At 42.9% G+C, this 22,985-nt stretch overlaps 1 protein-coding gene and 1 long non-coding RNA gene across 7 annotated transcripts in view; both read left to right on the forward strand.

Moving 5' to 3' along the window:
- LOC144687835 (uncharacterized) overlaps positions 1–22,985 on the forward strand; it is a 239,690-nt gene that overhangs the window by 73,430 nt on the left and 143,275 nt on the right. The gene's annotated exons all lie outside the window — the stretch shown is intronic.
- naa25 (N-alpha-acetyltransferase 25, NatB auxiliary subunit) overlaps positions 1–22,985 on the forward strand; it is a 97,397-nt gene that overhangs the window by 60,013 nt on the left and 14,399 nt on the right. For all 6 annotated transcript variants that reach the window (XM_078554352.1, XM_078554355.1, XM_078554351.1 and 3 more), the window contains exons 19-23: positions 2,969–3,092; positions 9,513–9,578; positions 16,942–17,039; positions 18,044–18,154; positions 21,730–21,876. In XM_078554352.1, the coding sequence (XP_078410478.1) occupies positions 2,969–3,092; positions 9,513–9,578; positions 16,942–17,039; positions 18,044–18,154; positions 21,730–21,876 (546 nt within the window). The remainder of the gene's footprint in view (positions 1–2,968; positions 3,093–9,512; positions 9,579–16,941; positions 17,040–18,043; positions 18,155–21,729; positions 21,877–22,985) is intronic.

Here is a 22,985-nt window from a genome sequence, read left to right on the forward strand (position 1 = left end):
CAGCCCTATGTCTGTGCTATGAGTGGTAGAAGTTTGCAGCTCTTTCCTGCAAACAGCAGTATTTGCTAGATCAATTATTAATTTTAAAACGGAGATTAATAGTTTTTTTTAAGGATGTGGGGCAAAGGCAGGAATACGAAGTTAGGTCGCAGATCAGCCATGATTTCATTGAATGGCAGAACAGGCTCGAGGGGCTAAATGGCCGACTTCTGTTCCAGCCAGAGATGGTATTAAGGGTGCAATAATTGGCTAAGGAGAGAAAAAGTTGGCAGTGTTCTTCTTTCTGCACTCTACCCTTTAATTCCTGCTGAAAAGTGCCTACGTGGACAGAACTGTTGTCAGCATACCCCTGCTCCTAAGTCTTGTGAAATTATAATGACTATGCAGATGAATAGTTTTCCAGCTAGATTAGTGCTGGCAGAACTAATGAGAGGAGGTACATTGCCTATTGTGATGTAGCCCAATAAGAGCTGCTATAAACATAGTCAAAAAATGCAGACTTTTTGCCAATTTATATTTATTGTCAAAAGTGCATCTGGAGTAGGGGAAACAGAGAGATGTGGGATGGCCACAAACAGACTTAATATTGACTGTTGAAGATCTGGGCCCCTGCCATCCTGCGCAACCCTGACCAAGACTTGCAACTGCCTCAGCTTAATATAACAGCTCTTGTTTGCCAGCCGTACTATTTAATAGGAATGCCCCATCATCAAGTGTTTTCCACCTAATGTGTGCTCCTACAACTATGAGGGAATTTGTACTTTATTAAATTTACTCTTTCACAGGATGTGGGCATCGCTGGCTAGGCCAGCATTTGTTGCCCTTCCCTAATTGCCCTTGAGGAGGTGGTGGTGAGCTGCCTTCTTAAACCACTGCAGTCTATGTGATGTAGGTACACCCACTGTGCTGTTAGGAAGGGAGTTCCAGGATTTTAACCCAGCAACAGTGAAGGTGCAGTGATATGGTTCCAAGTCAGGATGGTGTGTGGAATTCTAAGAGGGTGGTGTTCGCATGTTCGCTGCCTTATCCTTCAAGTAGTAGAGATCGGGGGCTTGACAAGTTACTGCAGTGCATCTTGTATATGGTACACACTGATACCACTCTGCTTGGTGGTGGAGGGAGTGAATGTTTACGGTGGTGGATGGGGTGCCAGACAAGCAGGCTTCTTCGTCCTTGTTGATGTCAAGCTTCTTGAGTGTTGTTGGAGCTGCACTCACCCAGGCAAGTGGAGAGTATTCAATCACACTCCTGACTTCTGCCTTTTAGATAGTGGCATGCTTTGGGGAGTCAGGAGGTGAGTTACTCTCCACAGAATTCCCAGTTTCTGACCTGCTTTTGTAGCTACAGTATTTATATGGCTGCTCTAGTTGTTTCTGGTTAGTGGTAACCCCCCCCCCCAGGATGTTGATAGTGGGGGTGTCAGCAATCATAATGCCATTGAATTTCAGAGGGAGATAGTTAATCTGTCTTCTTGAGGTTGATTATTGCCTGGCACTTGTGTGGCACAGATGTTACTTGCCACTAATCAGCCCAAGCCTGGATATTGTCCAAGTCTTGCTACATTTGGACATGGACTGCTTCAGTATCTGAGGACTTGCAAACGGTACTGAACATTGTGCAATCATCAGCGAACATCCCCACTTCTGACCTTTTGATGGAGGGAAGGTCATTGATGAAGCAGCTGAAGATGGTTGGGCCTAGGGTTCTAGCCTGAGGAGCTCCTGCAGTGTTGTCCTGGACTGAGATGATTGACCTCCACAACCACAACCATCTTCCTTTGTGCTAAGTATGACTAATCAGCTGATTCCCACTGAATCCAGTTTTGCTAGGGCTCCTTGATGTCACACTCATTCAAATGCTGCCTTGATGTCGAGGGCAGTCATTCTCACCTCACCTCTTGAGTTCAGCTCTTTTGTCCAATTTTGGACCAAGGCTGTAATGAGGTCATGAGCCAGATGGCTCTGGCAGAACCCAAACTGCGTGTCAGTGAGCAAGTTATTGTTGTGTAAGCACCACTTGATAGCACTGCCCATGACACCTTCTATCACTTTGCTAATGAGTGAGAGTAGATAGATTGGATTTGTCCCTTTTTTTGCAAACATTGTAGAATATACCATGTACAAAGCCATGCCCTAGAAACATGTACAGCATTTTTATGAAAATTAACTAGGTAAAGTTTAATCTGTCAGCATTTGCTGCTTACACAGAACCAAAGGAGCAACAATGTTGCTGGCAGCAACTGAACTCCACCCCCTTCAGAATTGGGAAGAGAACTGGGGTGGCGCAGGGGAGCAAGAGGATCCTGTGTGCACATTAAGGTGTTTTAGTTGCATTGTTTCTTGTGAATTGTGCTGATTTGTCAGTTTGTGGCTCAGTTGGTAGCACACTCACCTGTTGAGTCATAAAGTTCCGGGTTCAAGTCCCACTTCAGGGCTTGAGCATAAAAATCAAGGCTGACACTCCAGTGCAGTACTGAGGAAGCATTGCACTGTCAGAGTCTTTTAAATGAGATGTGAACCAAAGGCACCATCTACCAGCAGCCCCATCTACCTGCCTAGTTGGATATTGAAGATCCCATGGCACTATTTCAAAGGAGAGCAGGGGAGTTATCCCTGCTGTCCTGGCCAATATTTATCCCTGAATCAACATCACAAAAAAGAGATTATCTGGTTGTTATCATATTGCTGGTTTGTGGGAGTTGCTTTGTTCAAATTGGCTGCTGCGTTTCCTACATTACAACAGTGTTTATACTTCAAAAAGTACTTTGTTAGCTGTGAAGTGCTTTGAGACACCTGGTTATCGTGGAAAGCGCTATATAAATGCAAGTCTGTCTTTTATAGAATAGCAGTCTACAAAGCTATATTCTGTTAATTCCTCTTAATATGCTATTATGATGTCTAGCTTCAGAAAATTTCTATTTAACCCAAGAAATTAGCATGAGTTAATGTTTGCTCTGTCCTACTCTCAGTTTCTGGTCCAGCGACCACCTCCAACACGTATGACAACCTATCTGGAAAGCAGCAGCTGTCGGTGTCAGATTAATGCTTTCCATCTGGCCACTGATATCTACGAACTGGATGTCAGTGGATTAGGTAAGGAACTGAGCTACAGTCAAATGGAGAACATTCCTGTTACTTTTACAAATGAAACCATTCAAATGTAGCTTGTGATTTTGATATCAATAAATTTGTTTGCGCACAATTAGCCAGTAAGTAGTGTGTGAGCCCAAGTTCCTACAAATCACATTATTATTTAATAATAACCCAATAAATTCAATGAATATTTATAATATTTGGTTTCTCAAAATGCTCAGTTGATAAATGCACTGACCACTGTGAAACTGTACCAAACACATTAAGAATGTTCTAGAATACTCTGCACAAGTGCATACATTCCTTCCCTTTGGGTGGCAGTTATAACCTGAGTAGGAACAGACCCACCATATGTAAATAGATTGGAAAATGAGAGGAGTGCCGGAAGATTGAGCAAAATTAGAGTTAGCATTTAAGTCAGTCTTGATATCAGCAATTGCTGAAAATTAATTTTTTTTATTATCCATGTGCAGGATGTGGCTGTCGCTGGCAAGGTGTACATATATTGCCCTTCTATAATTGCCCTTGAGAAGGTGGTGGTGAGCTACCTTCTTGAACCCCTGCAGTCCATGTGGTGCAGGTACTCGGATTTAGGGAGGAAGATCCAGGATTTTGACTCAGCAAAAATGAAGGAATTATATACTTCCAAGTCAGGATGGTGTGTAACTTAGAGGGGAACTTGCAGGTTCCCATGCACCTGTTGCCTTTGTCCTTCTAGGTGGTAGAAGTTGGGAGGTGCTGTCAAAGAAGCCTTAGAGTTGCTGCAGTGGATTTTGTAAAGGGTACATTCTGCAACCACATTGCGCCAATAGTGGATGCTTTGTCCTGGATGGTGTCGGGCTCCTTGAATGTTGTCGGAGCAGCACTCATCCAGGCAAATGGAGAATATTCCATCACATTTCTGACTTATGCCTTGTAGATGGTGGATAAGCTTTAGGAATCAGGAGGTGAATCATTCACCACAGAATGCCTTCTGACCTGCTCTTGTAGCCACAGTATTTATGTAGCTGTCTCAGTTAACTTTATGGTCAATGGTGATCGTTCAGGAGTCATTGAGGACATAGCCAACTTGGCCAGTAGCAGTGCTACCAAGCCTCTGTTGGTGATGGACATTGAAGTACCCCACCTAGAGTACATTCTGTTCTCTGGTTACCTTGCTAAAAGGAGGAATTGCCCTCAGAGGTTTTGGGAATCTGTGCACCCTGTGCATGGCAAAGGGTGGGTAGCGTATGAAAGGTGTGTGCGCAATTTTAATTTTGCTCCCTACATCCCAGAGTGATAGATTTGATGCACAATTCATTTTGAGAAGCAGAGAGGTGATTCATTTGACAGCAGCCCTGGATTCTCAGTTTTTATTGCTATGCAATGGCATCTGTTGCGGTGGGTTTGGGTTCTTTGAATACCCTGGCTGTGATCCTTGTCTAAGCTTACACATTTGTTAGAACAAAGAACAAAGAAAAGTACAGCACAGGAACAGGCCCTTTGACCCTCCAAGCCTGCGCCGATCATATTGCCCGTCAACTAAAACATTTTGCACTTCCGGGGTCCATATCCCACTATTCCCATCCTATTCATGTACTTGTCAAGCTGCCTCTTAAACACCACTATCGTACCTGCTTCCACCACCTCTGGCAGTGAATTCCAGACACTCACTACCCTCTGCGTAAAAAACTTGCCCCGCACATCTCCTCTATAGTTTTCTCCTCTCACCTTAAATCTATGTCCCCTAGTAATTGACTCTTCCACCCTGGGAAAAAGCTTCTGACTATCTACTCTGTCCATGCCACTCATAATTTTGTAAACTTCTATCAAGTCGCCCCTCAATCTCCGTCGCTCTAGTGAGAACAATCCGAATTTCTCCAACCTCTCCTCATAGCTAATAACCTCCAGACCAGACAGCATCCTGGTAAACCTCCTCTGCACCCTCTCCAACGCCTCCGTATCCTTCTGGTAATGTGGCGACCAGAATTGCACGCAATATTCCAAATGTGGCCTAACCAACGTTCTATACAGCTGCAGCATGACTTCCCAGCTTTTATACTCAATATCCCTGCCAATGAAGGCAAGCATGCCATATGCCATCCTGACTACCTTATCCACCTGCGTTGCCACTTTTACTGACCTGTGGATCTGTACACCCAGATCCCTCTGCCCGTCAATGCACTTAAGTGTTCTGCCATTTACTGTATAATTCCTGCCTGTATTAGACCTTCCAAAGTGCATTACCTCGCATTTGTCCAGATTAAACTCCATCTGCCATTTCTCCGTCCAAGTCTCCAACCGATCTATATCCCGTTGTATCCTTTGACAATCCTCTTCAATATCTGCAACTCCTCCAACCTTAGTGTCGCCTGCAAACTTACTAATTAGCCCAGTTACATTTTCCTCCAAATCATTTATGTATACTACAAACAGCAAAGGTCCTAGCACTGATCCCTGCGGAACTCCACTAGTCACAGCTCTCCATTCAGAAAAGCACCCTTCCACTGCTACCCTCTGTCTTCTATGACCAAGCCAATTCTGTATCCATCTTGCCTCTGATCCCGTGCGACTTTACCTTCTGTACCAGTCTGCCATGAGGAACCTTGTCAAAGGCCTTACTGAAATCCATGTATATAACATCCACTGCCCTTCCATCGTCGATCATCTTTGTCACTTACTCGAAAAACACGATCAAGTTAGTGAGACACGACCTCCCCTTCACAAAACCATGCTGCCTCTCACTAATACGCCCATTTGCTTCCAAATGGTAGTAAATCCTGTCACGAAGAATCTTCTCCAATAATTTCCCTATCACTGATGTAAGGCTCACCAGCCTGTAATTTCCTGGATTATCCCTGCTACCCTTCTTAAACAATGGAACAACATTGGCCATTCTCCAGTCCTCTGGGACCTCACCCGTAGCCAGTGAGGATACAAAGATTTCTGTCAAAGCCCCAGCAATCTCCTCCCTTGCCTCCCTCAGTACTCTGGGGTAAATCCCATTTGGCCCTGGGGACTTATCCACCTTAATATTCTTCAAGACGCCTAACACCTCTTTTTTGATCTCAACATGATCCAGGCTATCTACACACTCTTCCCTAGACAAATCGACCGCTAAGGCCTTCTCTTTGGTGAATACTGATGAGAAGTATTCATTTAGTATCTCTCCCATTTCTTCTGGCTCCACACACAGATTGCCACCTCTGTCCCTAAGTGAGCCTACCCTTTCCCTGGCTACCCTCTTGCTTTTTACATATATATAAAAGGCCATGGGATTTTCCTTAATCCTGGTTTCCAGTGACTTTTCATGACCCCTTTTAACCCTCCTGACTCCTTGCTTAAGTTTCTTCCTACTTTCTTTATATTCTCCACGGGCTTCATCTGTTCCCAGCCTTCTAGCCCTTACGAATGCTTCCCTTTTCTTTTTGACTAATCTCTCAATATCCTTCGTTATCCAAGGTTCCTGAAACTTGCCATGCTTATCCTTCATCCTAGCAGGAACATGCCGGTCCTGAATTCTTATCAACTGACGTTTGAAAGCCCCCCACATGTCAGTTGTTGATTTGCCCTCAAACATCCGCCTCCAGTCTCGATTCCTCAGTTCCTGCCTAATATTGTTATAATTAGCCTTCCCCCAATTAAGCACCTTAACCCGAGGACTCCTATTATCCTTATCCATCAGTACCTTGAAACTTACTGAAACTTTGACCACCTGGCCGGGTTCATTCCCTAAAACCAGGTCCAGTATTGCCCCTTCCCTAGTTGGACTATCTACATATTGTCTCAGGAAGCCCTCCCGGATGCACCTTACAAATTCTGCACCCCTAGCACTAAGTGATTCCCAGTCAATATATGGAAAGTTAAAATCACCCACCACAACAACCCTATTGCTTTTACATCTTTCCAAAATCTGCCTACATAACTGTTCCTCATTCTCCCGTCGGCAATTGGGAGGCCAATATTGTGACTGCACCCTTCCTAATCCGGAGCTCTACCCATATTGCCTCGCTGCATGAGCCTACCGAGGTGTCCTCCTGTCTTACAGCTGTGATATTCCCCTTAACCAGCAGTGCAACTCCCCCACCTCTTCTACACCCCTCTCTATCCTGCCTGAAACATCTAATTCCTGGAACGTTTATCTGCCAATCCTGTCCATCCTTCAACCAAGTCTCTGTAATAGCAATAACATCATAGTCCCAAGTACTAATCCAAGCTCTAAACTCATCTGCCGTGCCTGTTATACTTCTCGCATTGAAACAAATGCATTTCAGACCCCCAGTCCCACTGTGTTCAGTAATTTCTCCCTGCCTGCCCTTCCTCTTAGTCCTACTGGCCATATTCACTGGTTCTCAGTCATTTATTTCACCTGCTGACCTATTGCTCTGGTTCCCACCCCCCTGCCATACTAGTTTAAACCCTCCCGAGTGACACTAGCAAACCTCGCAGCCAGGATGTTGGTGCCCCTCCAGTTTAGATGCAACCCGTCCTTCTTGTACAGGTCCCACCTGCCCCGGAAGAGATCCCACTGATCCAGATATCGGAAACCCTCCCTCCTACACCATCTGTTCAGGCATGTGTTCAGCTGCACTATCTTCCTATTTCTAGCCTCACTGGCATGTGGCACAGGGAGTAATCCTGAGATTACAATCCTAGAGGTCCTGTTTTTTAACTTTCTGCCTAACTCCCTGAACTCCCGCTGCAGGACCTAGTCACTCTTCCTGCCTATGTCGTTAGTACCAATGTGTACCACAACCTCTGGCTTTTCTCCCTCCCCCTTCAGAATGTCCCATACCCGATCAGAGACATCCTGGACCCTGGCACCAGGGAGGCAACATACCATCCTGGTGTCTTTTTCACGACCACAGAAGCGCCTATCGGAGCCCCTGACTTTAGAGTCCCCTATGACAATTGCTCTTCTGTGCTTTGACCCCCCCTGCTGAACAACAGAGACAGCCGTGGTGCCACTGCTCTGGCTACTGCTGTTGTTTTCCCCTGATAGGCCATCCCCCCCCCGCAACAGTATCCAAAATGGTATACCTGTTAGAGAGGGGGACAGCCACAGAGGGTTTCTGCACTGACTGCCTGCCCCTTCTAGCAGTCACCCATCAGTCTGTCTGTGCCTTGGATGTGACCACGTCTGCAAAACTCCTGTCAATGTCGCTTTCTGCCACCTGAATGCTCCTAAGTGAATCCAACTGCTGCTCCAACCGATCCATGCGGTCTGTGAGGAGCTGCAATTGGGTACACTTCCTGCAGAAGTTGTCCAGGACACTTGAAGCGTCACAGATTTCCCACATCCCACAGGTGAAGCACTTCACCCCAGCAACTGCCATTTCTAGAACTATTTAATAAATTAATTTAAATCTAATAACTGCTTATTGGCCCCCTATTAACTATACGTTCCCTAGGGCTAGATTTCTACTATAAATGCTAAATTCTAAGAACAGTAATCCCCTGATTCTGGTCTAGATACCATCTACTTATTAATTAAGTGATTAATTTATTTGGTTTAATTAGTTTAACAATGTTTTAGTTTCAAATTCAGTGTGGATTCTCTACCAGCCAATCAGGTCACAGATTTACCGGGACGCCACTTTTAAATTTTTTTTACGACCCGAGGTCCACGAATCCCTGAGGTCAGGTTTTTATACTCACCTCACCTGTTTTGGGAAGCAGGGAAGTGATTCATTTGACAGTAGCCCTGGGCAAGGTAGCAGAGGATTTTGTGAAACATTGCCCAGAAAAATTCTGAACCTTCAGGAGTGGGTGGGGCAAAAATTAAGTTGGAGAAAATAAGTCTTCAAAAGAGAAGCTGTTTAAATGCCCTTAAAAGCTCAGGAAACCCTTTATGTTTGTGATTCCATGCTATGCAACCACGCTGTCTTGTACATGTCCTTCACTGCACCTCTTTTCTGCCAGTTTACTACCCTATCTTTGAACGAATTGATTTCCATCCTCAAGTACCTCACCAGAGCGATCTTCGCTTGAAAGCTGAGGCAGTGAATATTGGCAGACAGTTCACTCATGGAAGCACTCACAGCTGAGATCAGCCCTATCTTTGCCCGATGTCCAAATGCACAAACTCCCCAATAGTAGGTGTTGACCTCTTGCCAATTGCCCTTAGTTGGTGTGTCCCTCCTTTTGGTTTGGCTGAGATCACTGGAATATGCTCACCAGCTGAACCACTGAGAGGAGATCCTCTTGCATGTTTTTATTTCTAAATTAAAATACGTTTTCCTGCCCTGTACATTTGACTTATTGAGCCCTTCAGAAGTAATTCCCAGTTTGTGTTGTGAAAGGCAGACTGCTCAGATGAGGTTGTAGGTTTTCATTGAATTATAGAAAGTCACTGCGCAGAAGGAGGCAATTCTGCTCAACTGTGCTATTTAGGATTTATCTTTGCTTACTTATTGAGACTTCTTTTTTTAAACCCCACAGATGAAACGCTGGATGTCCAGGAGAGGATAGCGAATAATTTTAAATCTTTGTTAGAACAATTACAAGGTAATGCCAACATTCCACAAACCTTACTTCTTTTTTTTTGCTGCATCTCTCTGTTCTTCTTTAGTATTGTACTCGTAATTACACTTATTTACTATCCTGTCTGCACTTGCAAAGTAAGTAGTGTGTTTGTATTTTGAGGTAAACTGAATTAGTTCAGTTCCATCAAACAACTTTACAGTAAGAGGTATATGCCTTGAACTTCTACCCCCACCCCGAATACATTGTCCTCAGTGCAGCATCGAACCATATAGGACAGGAAGATTCTTGGTTCAATTTGTTGGAGGAAGTACTAAGGGTAGCAAGGGCATGGCACACAGTCTGTGTGGGGAGTTCAAGTAACAGAGCTGGACAAGTCCTGAAGAACATAGTTGTCAGACTGGGCTTGCAGCAGGTGATGGAAGAACTAATAAAATAACCTAACTTGACCTTGCCTTTGCCAATCTGCCTGTCACAGATGAATATGCCCATGACAGCATTGACAGGAGTGACCATTGCACTATTCTTCTGGTGACCAAGTCCTGTCTTCGCACTGAGGACACTGTTCATTGTGTCAGGTAGCACTAGCAGTGTACCAAAATGGGATAGATTAAGAATAGACCTAGCAGCTCAAAACTGAGCATCCGTGAAACATTAAGGCCAGCAGCAGCAGAATTGTATATCATCACAATCTGTAACCTCATAGTCCATATCCCTCACTCCTCAATCACCATCAAACAGATGACCAACCGTGCTTCAACGACATGTAGAACAACATGCTAAGAGCAGCACATGGCGTAACTAAAATTCAAATCCCAAATGGATGAAGCAATAATGCAGGGCTACATCATGCTAACCAACAAAAGCAGCATGATCTAAACAAAGCCAAGCAATCCCCACAAACGGACAGATCCGGTCAAGGCTCTGCAATCCTGCTATTTCCAGTCCTGAGTGGTGGTGGATGGTTCAGCATTTAATGGAGGGAGGTGACTTCATGAATCTTCCATGCTGTCGGAGCCCAATGCATGAGTGCGAAAGACAAAGCTGAGACGCTTGCGACCTCCTTCAGCCAGAAATATCAAGTAGATGATACTTCTCAACCTGCACCGTCATAGATGCAAGTATTCAGTCAAGTTGATTCACTCCAGGTGAAATGAAAGCAGTGAAGAGCAGGCAGGGGAAGGACCTGGAGGCAGTCAGCAGCACCCAGAAGAGCTATCCAGCCCAGTCCAGTCTGTGGCTTCAGAGCAGAGCAGCTGCATTCTGAGAGAAATCAAAGTGTAACATCACAGGAAAACAGACAAGTGATTGGTTGGTGAATATTTTGCTCAATTTATTTTCAAAATTCATGTGATTTAGTAATTGTAAGATTTTATTAGTTGTAATAACGTTTACTAGCAGTAGTTAAAGTTGTTGAGAGTAACAGTGTTTTTTAAGCATAAACTAATTAAGAATAAATTAATTAACACAAAGATGGCAGGGCAGGTGATGTGTTGTGACTACTTACTGTGGGAGCTCCTGGATGCTGGCATGATCCAGGGAAACATGTTGGCAGTAAGTGGTAAATGTCTGCGGCTTGAGGAGCTTCAGCTCAGAGTCATTGAGGACGCCGAGCTCCAACACTGCGACGCATCAAGAAGGGAGAAAGTTACACTAATACTTTGCACCAGGAGGCAGTCACACCCCTTAGGGTTGGGTCTTCTGATTTGATCAGTGGTCAGGGAGAGAAGAGTGTGACTGCGAGTGAGGCAGATTTGGGGACCCAGAAGGTGGAAGTGGAGGAGCCTCAGCCTTTGCAATTGTCCAGCAGGTTTGAGGTTCTTGCAACCTGTAGAAATGAAAGCAGTTGCTGCAGGATGGATGAGCAAACTAACCATGGCGTCATGGGCCAGGAAGCCATTCAAGTAGGGGGAGTTAATAGGAATGTAGTGGTAGAAGGGGACAGTAAAGTCAGGGGAATAGACACAGTTTGCCAAGAGCATGAGTCCAGATGCCTGTGGTACCTGCCTGGTACCAGGGTTTGGGACATCTGCTTTGGACTAGAGACAACTTTGCAGCGGGAGTGGGGGGAACCCAATAGTCATGGTCCACATAGATACCAACGACAGGTAGAACTAGGAAAGAGGTTCTGTTGAGGGAGTGTGAGGAGCTAGGGGCTAAATTAAGAAGCAGAACCTCAAAAGTAATACTCTCTGGATTACTATCTGAGCCATGAGCAAATTGGTGTAGGGTAAATCAGATTAGAGAGTTAAATGCATGGCTCCAAGATTGGTGTATGAGAGATGGGTTTTGATTCATGTGTATTGACACTAGTATTGGGGAAAGTTGGAGCTGTACCATTGTGATGGTCTTCACCTAAACCATGTTGAGAAGAGTGTTCCGGCAAGTTGTCTAACTAGGGCAATAGAGAGGGCTTTAAACTAAATGGTGGGGGTGAGGGATCAAGTTTGAGGAGATGTGGTAAATGAAGAAGACAAGGCAAGAAAGCAAGCAGGAATAAGGGAAATGATGATCAGTGTGTGGCAGGAAGGGACAGAGTGTACAAACCTAATAGCGCACCAGCAGATAAGTCTAGATGTTACAAATATAATCAAAAGACAGAACTGAAGGCTCTGTATCTGAATGCATGTAGAATTTGTAACAAAATACTTGAATTGACAGCGCAAATAGAAATGGATATGTATGATGGCCATTACAGAGACATGGGCTGCAGATTGACAAAGACTGGGGCCTGAATATTCAAGGGTACTTAACATTTAGGAAGGACAGGAAGCTAGGAAAAGATGGTGGGGTAGCTCTGTTAATTAAGAATGACAGCACAATAGAGAGACATGGCCGTAGTTCTGGAGAGTAAGATGCAGAATCAGTTTGGGTAGAGATGAGAAATAGTAAAGGTAAGCCGTCACTTGTGGGTGTGGTTTATAGGCACCCTAACAGTAACTACACTGTGGGGTGGGGTATAGTGGAAGAAATAATGGGAACTCTCGAGAAAGGTATGGTGATAATAATGGGTGATTTTGTCCTGCATACAAATTGGACAAATCAGATTGGCAAATGTACCCTGGATGATGAATTCAGGAATATATTCTTAGAGCACCACATTCTAGCACCAACCGGAGAGCGGGCTATATAGCAGATCTGGTAACGTGCAGTGAGACAGGATTAATTAATAATCTCATAGTGAAAGCATCCCTAGGTAGCAGTGATCATAATATGATTGAATTTCACATTCAGTTTGAGGGAGAGAGGAGTGAATATAAGACTAGTGTTTTAAACTTAAATAAGGGCAGTTATGAGGGCATGAAGACAGAGCTGGCCAAAGTGAGCTGGGAAATTAGGTTAAGAGATAGGTCAGTAGAGATGCAGTGGCAGACATTTGACATATTTCAGAATACTCAGATAAGATACATTCCAATGAGAAGGAAAGACTCTAAGGGAAGGACACACCATCCGTGGCTAATTAAGGAAGTGATAGTATCACATTGAAAGGAAAAACGTATAGTTCCACAAAGATGAGTGGCAACTCAGAAGATTGGACAGAGTATAAAGAACAGCAAAGAATGACTAAAAGATTAATAAGGAGGGTGAAATTGGATTACAAGAGAAAGCTAGCTAGAAATATAAAAACAAATAGAGTTTCAACAGGTATTTTTAAAGGAAAAGGGTAAGTAAATTGAGCGTTGGTCCTCTACAGTGAGAGTCTGGGCAATTAATAAGGAAAAATAAGGAAATGACGGATGAATTGAACAGATATTTTACGTCTGTCTTCATTGTTGAGGATACAAAAGGCATCCCAGAAATAATTGTGAATCAGGAGGTGAAAGGCAGGGAAAGGCCAATAAGAAAATTATTAGAACTAAAATCTGATAAGTCCTGATAGTCTTCATCCTAGAGTCTTAAAAGAAGTGGCTGCTGAGAAATTGGTTTTAATTTTCCAAAATTCTCTAGATTCTGGAAAGGTTCCATCAGATAACCTCCTCTAAGAAAGGAGGGTGACAAAGTGGGAAACTACAGATCAGTTAGCTTCACATCTGTCATAAGAAAAATTGCTGGAATCTATTATTAAAGAAGTTATAGCAGGCCACTTCAAAAATCTCAATGCAGTCAAGCAGCGTCAGCATGGTTTAATGAAAGAGAAATTATGTTTGACTAATTTATTGGCGTGCTTTGAGGAAGTAACAAGCAGCATAGATAAAGGGGAACCTGTGATGTGCTGTACTTAGATTTCCAGAAGGCATTTGATAAGGTGCCAAATCAAAGGTGACTGTGCAAAATAAGAGCTCATGGTATAGGGGATAACATATCAGCATGGATAGAGGATTGGTTAGCTAACAGGAAATAGGATGGGCATAAATGGATCAGTTTCAGGTTGGCAAGATGTGACGATTGAAGTGCCACAGGGATCAGTGCTGGGGCCTTAACTATTTACAATTTATATCAATGACCTAGATGAAGGAACCGAATGCATAGTTGCTGAACCTGCTGATGACACAAAGATATGTAGGAAAGTAATTTGTGAAGAGGATGTGAACTTGTCATTTGGGCAGAAAGAATAGAAAAACAGCATATTATTTAAATGGAGAAAGATTGCAGAACTCTGCAATAGGGAGGGATCTGGGTGTTCTGGTACATGAATCTCAAAAAGTTAGTATGTGAGTACAGCATGTGATTAGGCAAATGGCATATTGTCATTTATTGCAAGAGGAATAGAATATAAAAGTAGGAATGTTTTGGTACAGTTGTATAGAGCTTTGGTGAAACCACATCTGGAGTACCATGTACAGTTTTGGTCTCCTTATTTAAGAAAGGATATAAATGCAATTGAAGCAGTTCAGAGAAGGTTCACGCCAGGGATGGGGGCTCTTGTGAGGAAAGGTTGGACAGGCTGGGCCTCTATCCATTAGAGTTTAGAAGAATGAGAAGTGACCCTATTGAAACATATAAGATCCTGAGGGAAATTGACAGTGTGGATGCTGAAAGGATGTTTCTCCTTTTGGAAGAGACTGGAAGTAGGGGACACAGTTTAAAAATAAGGGGTCTCCTGTTTAAGATGGAGACGAGAAGAATTTTTTCACTCCAGGTCATGACTCTTTGGAACTCTTTCTCGGAGAGTGGCGGAGGCAGGGCCTTTGAATATTTTTAAGACAGAGGTAGATAGATTCTTGACTAACGAGAGTCAAAGGTTATTGGGGGTAGGTAGAATGCTGAGTTGAGGCCACAATCAGATCCGCCATGATCTTATTGAATGGCAGAGCAGGCTCGTGGGACCAAATGGCCTACTCCTCTTAATTCGTATGTTCATATGTATGTATGTTAGTGGCCCCCAACAGCATCTCAGCTGTAGTACTGAAGACCTGTGCCGCAGAGCTATCTATGCCCCTCACTAGGATGTCTAGGTACAGCTACAACAGTGGCATCTACCTGACAATGGTGGAAGATTTCTTGGGTATGTCCTGCCTACAGAAAGCAGGACAAAACCAGTAGTGCCCTGTCAACCTACTGTCAATATTAAGCAAAGTGAATAGAATGAGTCCTCAATAGTGCTATCAAGCAGCACTTGCTCTTCAATAGCATGTTCACCAGTTTGGATTTACCAGGGCCACCTCAGCTCACTCCAGTCTTGGCCCAGAAGTGGACTCAAGTTGAATTGCAGAGGTGAGATGTGAGTGACTTAACATCAAGGTGACATTCAGCCAAGTGTAATACCAAGGAGCCCTAGTAGAACTGAAATTCATGAAGATGAGTAAACTCTCCCGTGACTGGAGTCATACCAAGGTTGTGGTTGTTGGAAGCCAGTAGCCTCAACCTCAGGCCAGTGCTGCAGGAGTTCTTCATGGTAATGTCCTGTGCCCAACAATCACCAGCTACTTTATCAATGACCTTCCCTCCATTATAAGTTCAGAAATGGTGCTGTTCACTGATGATTACAGTCTTAAACTTCATTGGTGAGTTTTCAGATGATGAGGCACTCGAGGCCTGCGTGCAGCCAGACATAAACAAACTCAAGCTTGGGCAGACAGGTGGCAAGTAACACTTGCACATGTGCCAAATTCTAATTCCAATGAGAGAGAGTCTAACTACCTCCCTTTGGTATTCCATGCCATCAACATCTCCAAGTCCGCCATCATTAACATCCTGGGGATCACCATTGACCAGAAACTCAACTGGAACAGCCACATAAATTCCTTGGCTACTAGAGCGGGTCAGAGGCTGGGTATTCCATGGTGCGTGGCTTACCACCTAATCCACAAGCACAAGTCAGGAGTGTTACATAATACTGTCCACTTGCCTGCTTTGATGCAGCTGTAAAGACAGACAAGAAACTTGCCATCATCCTGGAAAATGCAGCCTGCTTAATCAGCACTCTATCCACTAACTGATTGCAATGTGCACTATCTACAGACTTCACTGCAGGAAACTGTGAAGCTTCATCGGCAGCATCTCCCAAACCCATTACCTCCACCACTTAAAAGGGTTAAAGGCATTGGCTGCATGTAAACATCATTGCCTCTGAAATCCCCTCTTAGTCATACAATTGACTTGGACATATGTCACTATTTCTTCATTGTTGATGTATCAAAATCTTGGAACTTCCTCCTAACAGCAATGTGGGAGTACCTTCGCCACGTGGACTGCAGCTGTGGAGAAGACCCACCACTGCCACCATGGGGCAACTGGGTTGGGCAATAAATATCAGCTTTTCTAGTGAGTCGAGTATAATGAAGGATTATTATTTTTAAATTCTTCCAGGTAAGAGCCAGTGCTTATGCCGAAAGCTTCTGTTGGTTTACCGCCATTGTTGGTGCCCACTTATCATCTGGGTACACTGGAAGCTGATCCCTTTTATTTTTTGGAAATGAGGGAAGTTTGAACTAGAGATCCTTTGTTGAAAACCTGACTGTTGTCCTACAAGACCTGTCCAAAACATTTTAGTTATCATTGAAATTTTCTAAATACGGCCACCTCCAGGGTAGCAGAGATGCACTGTAATTGTTCCCAGTGTCCCCGGGCTAGGGTAGAGAAAGATCAGCCTGGGTTCCTCCTCGTTATCCTCTTGCTCTCCCCAAAGTTGGAAAGCTTGCCAACACTGACTTCTCAGCTTCTGTGTGTGGCTACCAGCACCTATAGATTAGACATATGTGCCTAAATATGAGTAAACACTTTCTGGAACCAAGGAGACAGTATTTGGAGGGGATGAGGAAATGGTTAATTAAATAGATTCTCTGAAAAACCTAAATCTAACTGAGGCAAGCCAAAATGAAAAGTGTGTCTGCAGTATCTGCAAATCTCTACAATCGTCTTTTGAACTTGCATGAAAACAGTGGAGCAAAGAGTCTGCTGTGTGTGTGAGGGACATCTCTTGTAATGTCTGTATTTTCCCTCTCAGAGTTATTCATTACATGTAAAGGAAATTTATTGGAAGTGAAAGAAACAGAATGTACAACAAGACCAGAACTTTTAGAAAACCTTGTCTTTTTAGTTGAGGTAAGCAGTCACAAAATTACTTCAGCCTTTTATTGTTATATATAAAAAAAACCTCAGGTTCTCTTAATTTACCCCAAATCAATTATTTTTTGAAATAATAAAACCCCAGTGCAGAATCCTGGGCTTATATTACATTTTTGAGCACTGAAGAAGAGTGGTTAAAATTTAAATGAAAACTTGTTAGTGTTTACAGTGTACTACTCTGGTTCTACAATTAGTGTCAGCTTTTAACATTCGACTGAATCAGGATCCTTGTAGCCAGCAGAGGGGAAAGATTCTCATCCCATCAGTCCGTGTTGAATTTCAAGCCACTCCCACTGGTAGCTGTTTTGTGTTTTGTCCTTCTACCCAATCCATAAGACTATGCTAAACAAAGAAAAAATTATTGTTGTTTATAATAGTATAACAAACTTGCTTAAAGTATTTGTTGGAGAATTGGAAGAGTGTGGCTCCCTGTTTTTTTCCCTTCCCATGAGAAAATACCTTTCCTACATTAGGTAACCTCTATCATCACCCTGTTGAGAATAGGATTTTATTTGTCTAGCTATGTATGCCACCCTCTGTTTTACAATCCAAATTTCTCCCCTTGGCAGGATGTATGAGCACCATGCTCCCAGACAATTGCCAATACTAATGTTGCAAACTGAGGAAAAACACCCTTCTCAGGGCTGGGATTAGGCCTTGAGATAAGGAGCTCAGGAGAGGAGGCTAATTGAATTGTGCCTCACCATTCCAACAGCCTACTCGGTCTTGAACCCTTTTTAAATACACAATTTCAGTTTCTGTTTCTTTGTTCTGTGCAGTTTCTAGACCGTCTGATGCATTGACAAATCAGCAGTGTTTTTATTAAGATTTACCTGTGTATGTAGTTTTTAACTACTCTGTTCCATTGTGAAAATTGTCTTCCATGTGTTCAACACTGAGAACAGCTCATTTTAGAGTACTGTGTGCCTAGCGAAGAAGAAATGAGGTTAATTAATTTGGGCCTGTTCTTACCATCTCAGACAGTCTGTATCATCCTGTGGGTATCTTATTACTGTGGTAATGTCCTCCGGCCGCTAAAATCCAGTTTACAGAAGAAAAAGAAGAAAAGAAAGGAGATCAACATCACAATGGTAAGAAGTTGGAGAGGGTTAAGAGACCTTAAGAAAAGAAATATGATCATCTAAGTGCTTCACAGTTAGCAAAGTTACTTTATTCAGTGAATTAAACCACACTGGAAGGCCTCAAGCTTATTTCCAGACTATGTTACATTTAGTGATGTTGACTGTGGGTGGTGGTAAAGAAGGGTTGATCAGTAAGTTTCCGGATGACACGAAAATTGGTGGGGTGGTAAATAGTGATGAGGATTGCCTTAGATTACAGGAGGATATAGAAGGACTGGTCAGGTGGGCTGATCAGTGGCAAATGGAATTTAATCCAGATAAGTGTGAGGTGATGCACTTGGTCAGGACAACCAAGGCAAGGGAATACACGATGAATGGTAAGACTCTGGGGAGTACCGAGGATCAGAGGGACCTTGGTGTGCATGTTCGCCTGTCCCTTAAGGTAGCGGGACAGGTAGATAAGGTGGTTAAAAAGGCATATGGGATACTTGCCTTTATTAGCTGATGCATAGAATATAAGACAAGGGAGGTTATGCTAGAACTGTATAAAACGCTGGTTAGGCCACAGCTAGAGTATTGCGTAATGGAATCGGCATTATAGGAAGGATGTGATTGCAGTAGAGAGAGTGCAGAGGAGATTTACCAGTATGTTGCCTGGGCTGGAGAGTTTTAGTTATGAGGAGAGATTGGATAGACTGGGGTTATTTTCCCTGGAGCAGAGGAGATTGAGTGGGGGGACATGATTGAGGTGTATAAAATTATGAGGGTCATAGATAGGGTAGACAGGAAGGAACTTTTCCCCTTGGTGGAGGGATCAATAACCATGGGGCAAAGATTTAAGGTAAAGGGGCGGGAGGTTTAGAGGGGATGTGAGGAATAATGTTTTCACCCAAAGGGTGGTGGGAATCTGGAACTCACTGCCTGAAAGGGTGGTAGAGGCAGAAACCCTCATAACATTTAAGAAGTATTTGGACGTGCACTTGCAATGCCATGGCTTACAAGACTATGGGCCTAGTGCTGGAAAATGGGATTAGAATAGTTAGGTACTTGTTTGACTGGCACAGACTCGATGGGCCGAAGGGCCTTTTTCTGTGCTGTGGACCTCTATGACAAGGAGATGGTCTCTTATCTGTAAACAGGCCTCCATATTACACAGCAAAGCCCAGCTGACCTACAAAGTATTGAAGTGGATAGAACAGTGCTTGCAGCTTATGCTTTCCAAACTAGAATATTGAATCAAACAATGGATAAATGGATTAAAGAGACAATTGGAGACAGCTCTGTAGCGACAAGGGATATGGTTAAAAAGCAAACAGATGGTTTAATCTGCGAGATAGACTATTTGTTTGAGCTGATGCATTTTCTCACTGTATTCTTGTACTTTTACATAATGCTACCCGAGCCGAATCTGTACCACCATTGAATTACAAAGATAGAAGACAAAAGAGCAACATTGAGTTAATTCCACTGATTGATGTGGTTTCATTTAAAGAGTGAAATAATCAGGTGACAAAATTTAGCACTATTCCCACAGGGAGATTAAAATTAGAGGACTTGTAGACTGAATTTATTCATTGGGCAGCAGTGGCAGAGTCCTGCATCTAGGTCATTTGCCCATCTTAGTGTTGCAAAAAAAAAATAATGATGCCCTCAGAGGGACTCAAAAAGCGGGTGGTTTTTAATTGGATGGTGGGGTAGGGTAATAAAAGAATTCCAAAATCTAACTAAGAACTGAGCGTAAGGCACTAATCCACTTTTGGAATTCAGGTGAAGGCGGAAAGGGAACATTTTGAGATTGTTCCAGCACTGCTTAAAATAAAATCTTTGTTCCTGTATGTATCATAAAAACACTAGTTTCTGTATATACCATAAAATCATGCCATTGTGTCCACTACATGGCATGGCAGTGATTTGGCAGTCTGCTGTCAAATTATTTTAACAAACACCTTATAGAGTCCGTTTCCTCCAGTGCATTGCCTTTGAAAAAAAATCAGCACTTTCAAACTGATACGCCCTGTAAAATCCTATGAAGCTTACTGTATCGTTTCTTTTCATGCCCTTTTCTCTATATTTTCCATGTACATCCTCTCTGATGATATTTCCTCCTCTCACCACTTCCTATGCTTACTCCCATCTTTCCAACAACTTCACTATTTGAAAAGCAGAAAACTGCAGATGCTAGAAATTTGAAATAAAAACCAAAAATGCTGGAAATACTCAGGTCTGGCAGCATCTGTGGAGAGAGAAATAGAGTTAACGTTTCAGGTCACTGGGAAAAGTTAGAAATATAGTAGGTTTTGAGCAAAGCTTAGGTGGGGAAAAGGGACAAAAGAATGGTCTGTGATAAGGTGGAAAATGGGAGATAATGAATGGTGGAAGAGTTAGTGTTACAGGGCCAAATGGAATGATGATAGGACAAGGAAAGAAACAAAAGCCATGTCCAGAGCAGGGGTGTGCTGCTGTCAGAAAGCAAAAATAAGGGAAAAGCTGAAACATGCCCAAAAAAGGAAACAAAAGGGGAGATGGGGCAGAGATAATGGTTTAAAATTGTTGAACTTACTTTTGAGTCTGGAAGGCTGCAAAATGCCTAATCAAATGATGAGGTGCTGTTCCTCAAACTTGCCTTGAGCTTCACCGGAACAGTGCAGTAAGCCAGCTTCCTCCTCTGCTGGACCATTCAGTCATCATGCCTGACTTTTTGAAAGTGTTACCCAATTACTCTCAATCCCCAGCTCTTTTCCGGAGCTCTGCAAATTTCTCCTACATTGCAACTACATTTAAACATAACTTTATTGGCTGGAAAGCATTTTGGTGAGATCCTGAGGGTGAATGGCGCTGAATAGATGTAAATTGTCTTTTTAATGGTCACATGGCAATTTTCAATGAAAATTGAACTAATTTTTTCATGCTGTCCTTCAGCTTTTTAATTATTATAATCCATCGATTTCAATTTTAATTGGTTTCTAATCTTCATTTATTTACCACATCCTGAAACTATACTGGTTTTCTTTCTTAAATTAGACATATTTACAATACACTTCTACCTTACCTTACTTAATATTTTAAAAAATATTCCACTGTTTCTCTGTACAGTCTCATCTGCCAATCAGCTAACTTTAAATTCAACATAATTTTTGTATCAAGTCATTCTAGTTGGATCTTAAACCTAAATGTTGTTGTGTATACAACTCCCTAGGTACTTATCCACAGCCAGAGGATGTCTAATGTGCATGCTCAGCTGACACTTGTCGAATCATACCCAATCTAGTCCACATTGGAGATATGGAGAGAGGGGTACCAAGTTAAAATTTTGCCTGGTCATATTGCATAACACCACAGAACCTGACTGGAAATTCCATTTAGCAGATTCATTTATGATGATGCCTGCAGATGTAGACATCCTAGCATCTCAGGTGGCCTGTTAAGTAGTTTGGAGAATGAGTGTGTTTGGGAGGAACTGATGGCAGTTTTGTTTCCGATTACTTTTGGGTCATAAATTGATGTTACTAATGTTCACTTGAAGAAGTTCATCCTATCAAGTTGTAGAACCTATTATCTAACAATACATTCACATGTTTCCACAGCCGATTGTTTTCAGCAGCTTCCAGGACTATGTGGCCAGATTACAGAATTTCCTGTCTGAAGTGGTTAACCATCTTAAAGAATTAGAGTCGGCACTTACTGCACTGAAACTTGAAGAGCTGACACTGGAAAATCATTCAGCTGCTGAGGTACAGAATAATCTAGAGTAAGGCCAGGAGTTTCCTGTTGAATATCATTTATTTTCAGATTTCTTCATGATCTTTGTTTTTTCTGTGCGGTACACCATTTCCTCACAAATGATTGTGAATTGTCCCTGCATCATACTCTGGCCTCTTGAGAACTTCTTGAGGATAATGCCAAAAATACTGACTGAGGTGTGGGAACAGGCAAATGGATAATGTTGACATTGATAGTTTCCTTTCAGTCTCTATTTTAGAAGTGATAAAGAAGAGGGGCAATGCTAGCAGCAGAGATGGCTTATTTTGGGAAAGCTAGCCTTTGTTTCCTGCACCCACAGCATTTTGCTTCTATTTTCCTGTAACTTCCTTTTAGATTTCCCACTAAAAGCAGCATTTTGGCAGTCATTTTTTTTTTCCTTTAATAATTTTTTTTATTCTTTAACGGGGTGTGAGCATCACTGGCTAGGCCAGCATTTATTGCCCATCCCTAATTGCCCTCAAGAATTGCTCGTGGTGGTGAGCTGCGGCCTTGAACCGCCGCAGTCCAGGTGGTGTGGGTATACCCACAGTGCTGTTAGGAAGTGACAGTGAAGGAACCACAATATAGTTCCACGTCAGGATCGTGCGTGATTTGGAGGGAACCTGTATTTGATGGTGTTCCCATGCATCTGCTGCCTTTGTCCTTCTAGGTGGTTGATGTCGCAAGTTTGGAAGGTGCTGTCGGAGGAGCTTTGATGAGATGCTGTTGCATCAATATTGCATTTCAGTTTATGAAATTGCAGCAGAACCTTTTGGTAAAGAACATCATTGAAATTACAGGAATTGGTGTATGCTACTGCTGTGGATGCTGATGCACAGAATCTGTCCTCTTTTAAAAATTTAGCCACTCATAATCACATTGCCACCTTAACCTGTTCACCTCACATTGTTTTTCTGACCACTTCTTCATATATCTCACACCGCTATCATCATCCTACCTCCTTTCAACACTAATTCTGTGTCCATCCCTGGAACAGAAACTCTTCCCCCAAATCACTTACATTGGCACTTTCAAGCTGCCAACTGCATAGCCTTTGGGCTTCCACTGACTGATATATTTCTGTAGCTGTCAGTCTACT

The sequence above is a fragment of the Cetorhinus maximus genome, chromosome 12 (assembly GCF_964194155.1).
Source record: "Cetorhinus maximus chromosome 12, sCetMax3.hap1.1, whole genome shotgun sequence".
Lineage (NCBI taxonomy): Eukaryota > Metazoa > Chordata > Chondrichthyes > Lamniformes > Cetorhinidae > Cetorhinus > Cetorhinus maximus.